The 13958-nt window shown below is 37.5% G+C and overlaps 1 protein-coding gene across 1 annotated transcript; it reads left to right on the plus strand.

The window, feature by feature from the left end:
• The first annotated feature begins 11533 nt into the window (after positions 1-11533).
• LOC133824540 (uncharacterized) lies at positions 11534-12934 on the plus strand. Its single transcript, XM_062257436.1, has 4 exons — positions 11534-11539; positions 11601-11818; positions 11963-12410; positions 12545-12934. Exons 1-4 carry the CDS (start codon positions 11534-11536, stop codon positions 12932-12934), a joined length of 1062 nt encoding a protein of 353 aa, XP_062113420.1.
• The last annotated feature ends 1024 nt before the right edge of the window (positions 12935-13958 follow it).

A 13958-nucleotide genomic window follows, 5' to 3' on the forward strand; every position in this document is an offset into this window, starting at 1 on the left:
GCTCGGGGTACCGAAAATGTCCCCGAGTGCAAAATGGTAAAATTCCCCAATATTCCCGCCTAGGCTTCCTAACCTCAGATATATCTCCAATTATTTATTTCCATAACCCGATAATCCAAATAATCATCTAATACCCGAAATACCCCTTGACTTGCCCCAAGTCAAGAACCGGGTCCCGTTGTGACTTACCCGCTACTTGTTCCCTAGGATCGCCTTGTGCCGAAAGCTGCAAACACATATTTTCACATAATAAAGTGGTCTTAACAGATTATCACAAAATCACATTTATGCCCTAATGGGACAAAATTACAATTATGCCCTCACAACCAAACAGGGCCCGCATGCTTATCAAATACTCATAAACATGCATTTCACATAATCATGCATATCACACCATTAATTCACACAACTTCCAATTATGCCTTCCCGGCACACTAATCAAGGCCCTTAAGCCTTATTAGTAATTTTGGGTCGTTACAACTACTACCACCACCACTACTACTACTACTACTACTACTACTACTACTACTACCACCACCATTACTACCACTACTACTACTACTGCTACTACTACTACTACTACCACCACTACTACTACCACCACTACTACTAATACTACTACTACTACTACTACTACTACTACTACTACTACTACTACTACTACTACTACTACTGTTGCTGCTACTACTACTGCTGCTTCTGCTGCTGCTGCTACTACTGCTACTACTGCTACTACTACTACTACTACCACTACTACCACTACTACCACTACTACCACTACTACCACCACTACTACCACTACCACCACTACCACTACCACAACCACCACTACCACTGCCACTACCACTACCACTACCACTACCACTACTACTACCTAGCTAAGTAAAAGTCCAAGACGCTACAAACATATATTTTAAGAACGTACGAACGTCCTGGAAAACTTATGGTCATGCCTTATAACCTGAAGGTACACCTGCACGCAGAAAATCCCAGAGCATACATACAGTCTTAATTGGTAACATACATACTTACTTACTCAGTCGTATCATAACATACATACTTACTTAGTCATTCGTATCATATCATACACACTTACATAGGGATCCGGAGGAACCTTCAACATAGCTTAACATATCTCGACATATCTTAGCATATCTCACCATTGCGTCGATGGGTGTAAACTAGTCACACCGGTTACGCAGACTCCTAGAGGAATTCATCATACTTTCTTAGCCATAAATATTTGATTCCCGAATTAATTTACTTACGTGTCACGGAGTTTAACCGGAATCTTATGTCACGGGTGTTAAGCTGCACTTCTTACATATCGCGATGGCCAACCGACTTTAGCCACACAGACATCGGTGGCGAACCGAAATTCTTACATATCGCAATGGCCAACTGACTTTAGCCACACAAGCATCGGTGGCAAACTGGGCTTCTTTCATATCGCGATGGCCAACCGACTTTAGCCACACAAGCATCGGTGGCGAACCGGACTTCTTACATATCGCGATGTCCAACCGACTTTAGCCACATAGGCATCAAGGGTGAGCTGAACTTCTTACGTACCGCGATGGCCAACCGACTTTAGCCACACAGGCATCGGTGGCGAACCGGCTTCTCACATAGTTCCCTGGTGGCTAGCCGGAGTTCATAGTTGCACAGTAACTAGCCGGACTGCTTACCTTAGTCATGAGTATGCGAATTCTCTATGACCACGGTCTTGAGTAAACCTTCTAAGACTAGTTCAAATTATTAACTAATAACTCAATTATCTAAACTAGTCATTAACGTGTTATAGCCACACATATCATAAGTTGTCTTACACGGATTCCTTAGCGCTTTCTTGTGGAAACCTTCTATCCAAAAGTGAGCCTTCACGCTTAGATAACACTGTAGTGAAACCACACAGTGACTCGGATTAAACTATGGCATATTCTTATAGTTAATATTCCACGGTAGCTACATGAAATAAATTCTTAGGGACTCTATACTATAGTTTCTTATACACTTCACAGTGTATAAGGCCAGATTTCATTTCATTCTTAACGGTATCATAGGAAAATCGGTCTCTCTGCAACATGCTCACCGCCATGCATTTTAATATTCTTTAAATGAAGAACTCACTTATCGTATAACTTGTATTTTGGTTTTAGGAAAAAGGAGTTATACTCAACTCATATTTTTAGAAAATACCAACTTGTCGTCTTCTTATGAAAATTTACCGTTTTCTATCATTACCAAAATACCGCTTATTGATCCATTTCAAATAATATCTAACAATGTCATATCGCTTTCTTAAATGTTCTACAAAACTCAAACTCCCATTCTAACAAATTCTTACCCATAACCTAGGATATCTCTTTATGATGTGTTTTTTTTTTTAAAGAAGGGAAATTGGACCCTTGACTTATAAAATGGTAAAAATCAACTTTTTGTTAAGGTTTGAAATTGCTACCTTTCAGTTTTTAGGGAAAACTTAGAAAAAATATTTCTATTAAACCGTAGTACATTTTTCTCTAAAATTTTACAGGAGTCCTTGTACACATCTTAACTAATTCTCTTCAAAATTTTATAATTTTTGGGATGGTGAAACCCATTCGAATTTTTAAAGCAATCTGGGCAGTGCTTGCTGCCCAGAAGTTTTTCCCAGTTCTTATGGTAAATTTAAAAATTTATTTCTCTTATATCGTAGCCCAGTTCTTTCTAAAATTTTACAGATATATTTCCACATGTCTAAATTAGTTTCCTACAAAATTTAATAATTTTTTTAATATAAAACTCAACCAAATGTTTAAAGCCATCTGGGCAGTGCTTGTTGCCCAGAAGTTTTGTTTCTAGATTCTAGGGCAAACTTTGAAAACTCATATCTCTTATACCTTAAAATATTTTCTTTTACAATTGCACAATGACCCTTATACATGTTTAAAATAACATCTTAAAAAATTTCATAGCTTTTTTATTGTAAAACCGTTCAAAAGTAAAAAAAATATGGGCAGTGCATGCTACCCAGAAATTTTCTAGATTTACATCGAGATGCCAAAGAGTTCATAACTTCGGTTTGAAAACACCTTTTTCGATTTCCAAAAGCCTAAACTCAAGTACTCATCTAGAACTATGTAAACATACTAATTATTTCTACAAATAGAGGTAGTAGGGTACGATCTGACCCATTGGAAATCAGACCACGAAAACTTGACAGAATACATTTTTACACATTCTAGCAAAACCCTAGCCACATGCATGCATGCAAATCAACCAATCTAACCCTCAAGAATAAAATAAAATTCAAAAACCAACAAAATAACCTATACAACCAGATCTAACATCAATAACCAAAAACAACTCAAAACCAACCAAAGATCTACCTTTGATGGTTCTACCTTGGAGATGATAGTCCTTAGCTTGTCTGAACTTCCTTCTTGGATTCTATACCCTCAAATCGAGCTCCATAGTTGTCACATGCAGATTTTTAAGAGAGTGTTAGAGTAGGAGATTTTAGATGAATGGAAAAACACAAAAACTCTAGAACCCTTACCTTTGTTTTCACTAGATCACATAAAAGCTTCAACTTTGAGATTCTCCTAGAACAACGTCCCTTGAACCCTAGAACACAAGATCCATGCCATGCATGGCTATTAGATCACATGCATGCATATTCCACTCCATAGGTTTTCTGATTTGAAGAAGAAAAGAAGTGAAATGGACAAAGTTTCGTACTTTCTTCCTCACTAGTCTTCCCTTGAGCATCTCCTTCCTTCAATGGAAAATGAACCAAGCTTGAGAGGAGAAGAGAAATGGAAGCCAAGGGGCTCAGGGCTTTCGGGTTTGGGAGTGTAGAGTGGAAGACAGAAAGTTGTTTGAGTGGACAAAAATGATTTTCGAGGGAAGTGTGTAGTTTTGGTGAAAAAGGATTAAGGACAAAAATGTATAAGGGCATTAATCATTAGGGTAGTCTCTTAACCTTCCCTAGGATATGTGTCATAAAACACTTGAGTGCATAGGCATAGCTTAGCCGCCCACCCTTCTCTCTCCTCCCTTGTGAAAAGACTTTTATGCCCTTGCCAAATTTTGCCACACTTTATGGCATTCAAGGACCCTTTGGTAAGTTCACTTCTAATTTTTAACCAAAATTTTACCCTATAGTTGTTAAATATCCCAAGCTAAAATTAATTAAATAAATGTGACCAAAAATAAATTTTGTCACATAACACATAATTTTGGCAATTTACTCAAATTGACCAAAATGCCCGAAGGGGCTCGGGCAAGAATTTCCATCCTTAAACTAGATCGATTGGAAGTAAATCCTCGATCAATTTTTCTTAAATTTATTGGCTCGACTATAAAGTCCCGATGTCAGAAAAAACTAATATTTTTATGCCATAATATTTCCTATTTAATTAATCCGAGATTTTTACCCGATTAGGGTTTTTGACCAGGTCCACAACCAAAGGTCTCTGTTTCTAAAAAAAGAAAACTGCACCTACCACAGCATGGCAAGCATTCACACATCACAACTTCTTGTAACATAAAATGTTCACTTGACATAATACATAATACATAATACATAATACAGAGAATTAAAATACTTGAACTAGGGTTTTACCCGGTGCCCTAAACGTGGGGCATTGCACTTATGAAATCACTAGATATCATATACCTTATATAGGCAACTCAATGGGCTTTATTTAAATTTAAATTAATTAAAATAATAAACAAAAAGATAAAAGCCTTGGGCTCCCACAAATGAACTTGGGCCCAATCTCTTTGTTTTGAATTTAAATCCCAATTGGGCCTAAATTCAAAATCTTTTATTTATTATTTTTAATTAATTAATTAAATCCTTATTCAAATTAACTAATTATAATTTGAAACTTGATTTAATATTATTTATTTATATTGACACTAATTTATCAATATTAATAAATTTACCCAAAGATTCTCTTTTATTCTCTAAATCTCATATCTCTGTAAGTTTTCAAAAAATTGACCTAGTCAACTTTAAAAATCCTAGTTGATAATTAAATCAATTAATTGAGACATTCTAGATGATTTACTCAAAGGTGATGCGGGGACCATGGATCCATGAAATCAAGCTCCAACAAGTTACCGTGAATTTATTTACGAATAATTTCACTACATTATTAATTCCTCGTGACTCCACTATAAACTCGGAATTGAACTCTTGAATTCATAGAATGTATTTTCCAAACCATAAATACGTTATCCATTGTTATAACCATTACAGTCAGTCAATCCTCTGTCGAGGACTTACTAACAAGCTGGGTGCAAATTACCATTTTACCCCTCATCAGTATTTTATCCTTAACTCCCAGTAAGTTCCTTATAAATGATATTTCTGTGAACTTAATCACAGAAATGAGATCTCAATCATTTAACCTTTTTTACAAAGAAATAAGGAAATCTTATTTTCACTTCTTATACATAAGTTATAGATTTCATATCTATGAATAATACTCCCACTCAATTACACTAATAAATCTCCAAGATGTAAGTATGGGCTAGATCGTAGGGTAAGATGGTAACGAACAAGTCAAAATATCTAAATAATATAATTAGCAGAATATTATCAGTCAGAATTAAGATCGACTTAACATATAGTCAACGTTGTGACATTGATTAGATTCGATAGCAACGATACTTATTTATCAATCAATATCGCTCCTAGACTGATGTAACCAAATACATCAAATCTTATCTACATGGTCAATGCCTTGGACAAGACATCACACCTCAAATGTGTAAGTAGATCATATCGTAGATTGCTTAATTAGTGAAAATCCAATGCATTGATCTAATCTTAGGGATCATTCTTTTGAAAATATAATTACAACTATAATCCACAGTGACATAGTCACTATAATTGTAACTATCCATATGTTCTGGATTTTATAAATGTTTGTATTATTTCAATAATCATGTAATAAAACAAGCAACCAACATGGTTGTCAAACTAAATGATTTCTACTACTTTTATTGACAATATTAAAACATGCTACATGTCCAACATGGTTTTATAAGGGCATAAAACCCAACATTTTTAACTCTCATTAGGTGTATGGAGGTTACAAAATCATGTGGGAAAGGGTTTGGGATGTTTTGGAAAAACTGAAATTTTATGTATTGAAAATGGCCTATGGCTGTAATGCAACGTCTCAAATTACCTAATAAGGCTTAGGGCCTTGATTAGGGGGCCAGGATGAAAATTTATAGAAATTATATATATATGCGTGTAATTATGTGATTATTTGAATTGTATGATAATATGACTAGATATGCATATTTAGGTGTATGAAATATGCATGTGGGCTCGTATTTTATTAGAAGGGAAATTTTCGTAATTTGGCCTGTTATGGGTATATTTGGAATATATGTGATATATGTATGAGACCACATTATTATGTGGATATATTTGGGTTAACCAACATGAGATGATCCTAGGGAGCAAGTTAGCAGGAAAATCACAACGGGACCTAATACCCGACTCGGGGTGAGTCAAGGGGTATTTTGGTTATCTAGTACATTACTGGGTTATCGGTTAACGGGAATGAATATTCGATGATATATTTTGTATTAGTGAGATTACGAGGGAATTCTGGGAATTTTGACCATTTTTCCCATGGGGACATTTTTGGTACCCCGAGCCTCATGATTTGCTTAAGGTTACTTAGCGTAGTAAACTTCACAAAACACCAAAAACAAAGGAAATGTTCATCACTTTCTCTCTCTCTCTCTCTCATTCATTCTTGCGGTTCAAGGAGAATCGAGGCTAGCTTAGGCTCAAGATTGCTTGGGGAAAGACTTACCATCAATTGGGGCAACAGTGGTAACAATTTCTAGCCCTAAATCTTTGTGTTTTCTAGTTTTTAGTTAAGTTGTTGGAGTTTTAGAAACTCAGTTCTGAGTTTGGAATTTGAAGGGGCTTTGGCCAAGCTTTTACTTAGGTTTTCATGGTTATGAGCTACTGAATTAATTGGGGACTTTACTTGTGAGTTTTAACTATGTTTGGATAGGTATTTGGAGAGATTTCGCTTGAGGAAAATGAAGAAAAAATAGGGTTTTCATGTCGAGTCTCAGCCCTGTTCTTGGGGTGTCATGGCTCACTTGAATGCTGGGAGAAGCAGATGCCTTCATGCCATTTGAGTCGCGACGCTTGTTAGGGCCCACTGCGGCGCATGTAAAATCAAAGGAGAGCTTGGGCTCTCTGACTTGGGACATGTTGCGTATCCTTTGTTTTTAGTCACGACACTTGAAGGGTTTTGACCCCCAGGAGGGTTTTTGATTGTGGGAACTCAAACCTAAGGGCTCGGGATCGATCCTACTACCCGGTTTAGTAGAATTTGACGTCTCAGAGGCTAGGAATCGGTCCGGTAGCCTTTATTCGATCATTTTGACAAGATTCTCTATTGGTTGTGACTAGGTTATCGCTAGGGGCTCGGAACCAGGATCATGCTCGAGGGTCGTTCTTAATACACTTTGCACTCGGATCTAAGGTAAGAAAACTACACCCAATATGTGATATACGTGATTAGGGCTTGGCCCGGTTGTTGATTATAACTATGATTAGGGCTCGGCCCTTGAGAATGAATGTGATTTAGGTTATGCTCAATTTCTCAATGTCTGGATAATTGTTTAATGAATGCTTGCCTTGTTTGCATAGGTAGGGCTCGACTCCGTTAAGGAACATGGTTATTACTGTGTTTGTGTTTGATTGGTTAAGATACCATGATTTATATGTATGCATGCTTGTATTGTCTGAAGTATGCTTATCTGTATCTGTATTTGATTGTATGGTTATCTGAATGTCTGATTAAAACCTTGATTTATTAGTCAAGGGCGGCAATAGCGCACTACGCGCTAGTCGAGAGGCTTAGGCCCAATCAGGGACGTATTCTTATGTTGGCCTCATTGGAAAAAAAAAGTGCTTGGCTAGCTCTATGGATAGTTACTCAGAGCTAAGGGCAAAGGTCCCAGGTGACTCTATGGTCACATAGCTAGGGCATAGGGCCCCGGGTTGACTTTATGGTCAACTATTCAGGGCAGCAGGCCCCTATATGATCCAATGATCATTTATTTGTAATTGTATGCATGCATGAGTAGTTTATTACTACTGGGCATGCAAGATATGTATTTAAAGTCTGTATTTTCTATTCATGCACATGTTTAAGTTTTCTTGTTAAGCATTGACTCACGGGTGCTATGTGGTGCAAGTAAGGGAAAAGGAAAGCTAGACTAGCCATGAGTTGGAGAGCTTCGGTGGAGGCGTGTATATATGCGGCTGCTCGTCTACCATGGCTGGGGACATCTCAGAGGAACTAGGGTTGTATCCCTTATTTTACTGCTTAGGCCAGTTGGTTGTAACTTTTGATTTGTATATACCATTTTAAACATTTATTTGTAATATTTGGGATCCCATGTATGTATGAAACTTTCAAATGAAAAGTCATCGTTTCCTTTGACCAAAAATTTTAACCCTAACCCTTGACATTAATCTTAGTTAACGTTTATAACCAAATGACTTGATTAGCAAGTTTGACACTAATTAAAGTACACAGTGTAACGGTCTTGGATTAGGAGGACATTACATGTAACGTCTGAAATTACCTAATAAGGCTTACGGTCTTGATTAGGGGGCCAAGATGTGCAATTTATGGGAATTATATGTTTATGTGATATATATATATATGCGTGTAAGTATGTGATTATATGACTTATATGATAATATGACTAGATATGCATGTTTAGGTGTATTAAATATGCATGTGGGTCTGTTTCTTATTAGAAGGGGAATTTTTGTAATTTGGCCCGTTATGGGTATATTTGGAATATATGTGCATATATGTGTGAGACCACATTGTTATGTGGATATATTTGGGTTACTCGGCACAAGACTATCATAGGGAGCAAGTTAGCAAGAAAGTCACAACGAGACCTAATATTCGACTCGGGCCGAGTCAAGGGGTATTTTAGGTATCTAGTACAATACCGGTTATCAGGTAACGGGAATAAACATTCGAGGATATATTTGGAGTTAATGAGATTATGATGGAATATAAGGGATTTTGACCACTTTGCCCTAAGGGACATTTTTGGTACCCCGAGCCTCGGGATTTTCTTAAGGTTACTTAGCATCTAAGTAAAACTCACAAACACCAAAAATAGAGGAAACATTCAACATTCTCTCTCTCTCCCTCTCTCTCTTGTTCACAGACTTTCTTAATTTTTCTTGGAAATTCTTGCAGTTCAAGGAGAGTCAAGGCTAGCTTAGGCTGAGGATAGCTTGGGGAAAGACTCACCATCGATTAGGGCAACAGAGGTTATCGCTAAGGACTCGGAAGCAAGATCATGCTCGAGGGTCATTCTTAATACACGTTGCACACGGACCTAAGGTAAGAAAATTGCACCCAATACATGATATATGTGATTAGGGCTTGGCCTGATTGTTGATTATTACTATGAATATGGCTCGACCCCTGAGAATGAGCGTGATTTAGGTTATGCTTGAATACTCTGTATTTGGATAATTGTTTAACGAATGCTTGCCTTGTTTGCATAGGTGGGGCTCGGCCCCGTTAAGGAACATGGTTATTACCGTGTTTGGTTTTGATTGGTTAAGATACCATGATTTATATGTATGCATACTTATATTGTCTGACCTATGCTTATATGTATTTGTCTAGTTACTTGAATGTCTTATTAAAGCCTTGACTTATTAGTCAAGGGCGGCAATAGCGCATTGCGCGCTGGTCGAGAGGCTTAGGCCCAATTAGGGACGTACTATTACGTTGGCCGACCCTATGGTCGTTGGAAAACAAAGCGCTTGGCTAGATCTATGGCTAATTTCTCAGAGCTAAGGGCAAGGGCCCCATGTGACTCTATTGTCACATAACTAGGGCATAGAGCCCCAGGTTGACTCTATGGTCATCTATTCAGGGCAGCGGGCCTTAGAATGATCCAATGATCATATATTTGTAATTGTATGCATGCATGAGTAGGTTAAACTATTAAGCATGCTAAATATGTATTTGGAACTTTTATTTACTGGTCATTCACATGTTTAAGTTTTCTTGTTCAGCCTTGGCTCACGGGTGCTATGTGGTGTAGTTAAGGGAAAAGGAAAGCTAGACCAGCCATGAGTTGGAGAGCTTCTGCGGTGGCGTGTACATATGCGGTTGTTCATCCACCATCATTGAGGCTATCTTAGAGGAACTAGGGTTGTATCCCTTATTTTGCCGCATAGGCCGGCCGATTGTAGCTTTTGATTTCTATATACACTTTTAAATGTTTGTTTGTAACATTTTGGGATCCCATGTATGTATGAAACTTTTAAATGAAAAGTCAATGTTCCTTGACCAAAATTTGTAACCTTAACCCTTGACATTAACCTTAGTTACACGTTTATAACCAAACGACTTGATTAGCAAGTCTGACACTATTTAAAGTACACAAAGTAACGGCTCTGGATTAGGAGGAAGTTACAGTGGGTGCAGCCACTATTTGTCCCTGGCCGTGGCCTGGGGCACAGAGGCCAGTGGTCGCAACCACTGATACTCCTGGTCGCGGCCAGTGAGGCTGACAGCCAATACCACTTTTCAGTTTTTTCCAATTTGAACGGTTCTAACATCCTAAGTAACTCCCAAATCTCCATTTTAATTCCATAAACATCCCATTAAACATTGGTAACATCCATGGGGGTTAGTGGAATTTGAAATTCAAAGGGTATCTCAAACTCTATAAATAGTAGCCTAATGCTAACTTGTAAGACACACCATTTTTCTATCCACAAAGCACTTGGCTAGAAAATACACCATAGAGGCTTGATAATTCCATAGAGCTATTTCCTTGAGAGATTCCTTAGTGCTTAGAGAATGAGAGAAAATAAGCTTTTGGACAAAGGTTTTGAACCTTGAGTTGGTGATCCCCACTACTCTACACTTTGGTTGTGTGAGAGTTTGTGTTCTTATTATTGTTCTTTTCATTCTTTTGTTATTCCTGTTCTTATTTACTTATATTATTATTGTTTTGAGTTTGTGATCTTCTTCTTCTACATCTTTCTATTTACTTGTATTTTGAGCAATAGAGTTGTAATATATCATCTAGTCTTCTGTATTATTTTGCTTAGAGTTGTATTTTGGTTTCTCTATTCCCATTGAATATAATATATATTCCCTAACACAAGTATCTAGAGATACAATTTCTTCAAGAAGGATGTAGGAAGATCTTCAAGTGGTATGGTAGTAAGTACAAGATAGGGCTTTGGAAGACGCTAAGTATAAACGTACACTTATGGCTTATGCAAGACAATGAGGGTTCGAGCTGGGTAACAAACCATTTGATCACGAAATTTCTATAGAGTTGTTAAATAAGCTTAAAATTTATTTTCCTGTGCATAAAATGTGTTTGTAGACGTTTCACGGCATGCAAATTGGCTTTAGTCTAATTTTCTTTACTTTAGTTTGTTATCTTTGTAAATTATGGATGTATCAAGATATTTTGGCTTTATGAATAAATGGAGGTTAGTTGTTTGATGAATTAAAAATCATGTTATGGTTACTAAGATACGTTGTTGGTTTCAGGGACAAACTAAAATCATGCCTCCTATGAGATTAGTACAAAGGAACATTGGGGTTAACCATAACCTCGACAATACACCTGTTGTGAGGCCTAATACGCAAGCTAACAACAATGGCAACCCTCTACCAGCTAATGGGGGAAATAGGTGCAACGCAGATCCTCAAACTACCTACCAAAGGTTGGAAGCGCAATTTATTGATATGCAAGAAGACATGAGAAGGTTGGTGGGAGAGTTAAGAGAATTGAGGCAGCTAAGACAGTAACAAGCTCAGCCAGCACCAGTAATCAGAGACATTTAGCAACCTTTAGCATCAATTTCAGCTATTCTTGAAGCTAGCAATCATTTGGAGCCACTATAAGAAAGATTCAGAAAGCAACACCCTTCAGTGTTAAAAGGGAACGCTGATCCATTGAACGTTGAACAATGGATGAGCATGATGGGGTCAACTCTGTACTTCATGCGAGTCGAGGGGAACAAAAGGGTAGCTTGTGAAACTCACATGCTGAGAGATGACGCAAGGATCTGGTGGGAAGTGATCTCTCAGGAAAGAGATGTTACTGCAATGACTTGGGCCGAATTTCAGCAAGCATTTAATGACAAGTACTACAATCATCCAGTACAGGCTTCAAAGGTGGATGAGTTTGCTACTTTGAGCCAAAGGAATATGACGGTGCCTAAGTATGCATTGAAGTTTGAAAAAATTGCCAAGTTTGCGGCAGATCAAGTGCCAACTAAAGTGGCAAGAGTAGACCGTTTTGTTTGTGGCTTGAAACCTATGATAGCTAGAGATGTGAAGATTGTGTCAGTAGGGGTAACAATACATATGCTCAGGTTCTGGAAAGGGCTCTTACTATGGAGAGAATGGAAGACATGATTTGGAAAGAAGGTGTGGCTAAAAGATAGGCAAAAAGGAACACCTCCTAAAGTCATAACTCCAATGACCAGAAGAGGAAAGGAAGCGACAATGCGGGTCAACCAGGGCATGATAAAAGTTCAAAAGATAATAAAGGAAACAACCGTACTGGGAACAAGGAATGGGTACGGTTCCTAGAGTGCGAAAAGTGTAAGAAGCGCCACAAAGGAGAATGTTGGGCAAATGCATGTCATGACTATGGTAAGGAAGGGCACATCATGAAGAACTACCCACAGAGGAGTCAAGAAGATGCTAAGGAGCAACCTAAGAAGGACGGCAAGTTGGTTCCAGCACGTGTTTTCGCTCTCACCAAGCCTCAGGTAGAAGCAAGCACTTCCATGGTCTCAGGTCAGATCTCTATTGCTGGAATTAATCGTCATATTTTAATTGATTATGGTGCCACTCATTCGTTTGTTGCTTAGAGAATAGTGGATATATTTAATAGACCTTATGAAAATGCATGCTAAGGGGTTTAAGGCCATGTTACCGACTAGGGAGGTGGTAATATCAAGGAAGTGAATTAAATCTTTCCCTTTGAGGATAGATGGTAGGGAGCTATGTGAAGAACTGATTGAACTTGGCATGACTGATTTTTATGTCATCCCCAAAATGGATTGGTTGACGAAGTATAACACTACCATTGATTGTAAGAAGAAAGTGGTGGTGTTCAAGCCAGACGGAGAGGAGTCTTTTGCGTTCATGGGGACATCAACGGGACTGTGAATACCAATCATTTCAGCATTAGAGGCTAGAAAGATGTTACAGCATGGGTGTATGGGATTCTTGGCTAGCGTGGTCAACACGACATAAACTGGAATGCAAAGACCGGAAGACACCAGGATTGTACGTGATTACTTGGATTTCCACCACAACGAGAGATTGAGTTCACGATTGAACTGTTAGGAGTGTGTCCTAAAAGCATGTAAATACATTCGTTTTTTCTGTGAATAAATAAATACAATGGTTTATTATTATTGTCATATTTAGATTATTAAATTATTGTTTGAATAATTTTGTAAATATCAGAAAAATTCCATATTCATTATTGAGGATGTGATCTTGTATTAGTACGAGAGAATTAAGATCACATGAATGAATAAAAATAGTCAACAACAACAAATTAAAGTTATGGAATTCTTTAATTGGAGTTGTAAGTACGGTTTGCTGAGTATCATAATGATACAAATAATCTAGATTCGGATTATTGATGTGGAAAGACATCTCGGTAAAGGTGCTTTATATGATATGATTATATATGACATGAACCGATATGAATTAAAGTCTTTATCCAAAAACCATTTAACAATAAAGACTTATAATTCATATCATAACTGATGATCATTTATAGATCAACCTAAATCCTGAGTGTTCATGAACTCCTGCTCATATTTATTAAATCTTTTGATTCATTCGTTAAGGTCTCTTCAAAGAATGAGGCTAATGACT

This window comes from Humulus lupulus, chromosome 3, assembly GCF_963169125.1.
Source record: "Humulus lupulus chromosome 3, drHumLupu1.1, whole genome shotgun sequence".
Lineage (NCBI taxonomy): Eukaryota > Viridiplantae > Streptophyta > Magnoliopsida > Rosales > Cannabaceae > Humulus > Humulus lupulus.

Coding starts and splice junctions, on each gene's coding strand:
- LOC133824540 (XM_062257436.1), top strand. Junction 11,819..11,962: donor ATGCAAGAAGACATGAGAAG/GTTGGTGGGAGA, acceptor ACTATAAGAAAG/ATTCAGAAAGCAACACCCTT. Junction 12,411..12,544: donor TGAAGATTGTGTCAGTAGGG/GTAACAATACAT, acceptor TCCAATGACCAG/AAGAGGAAAGGAAGCGACAA.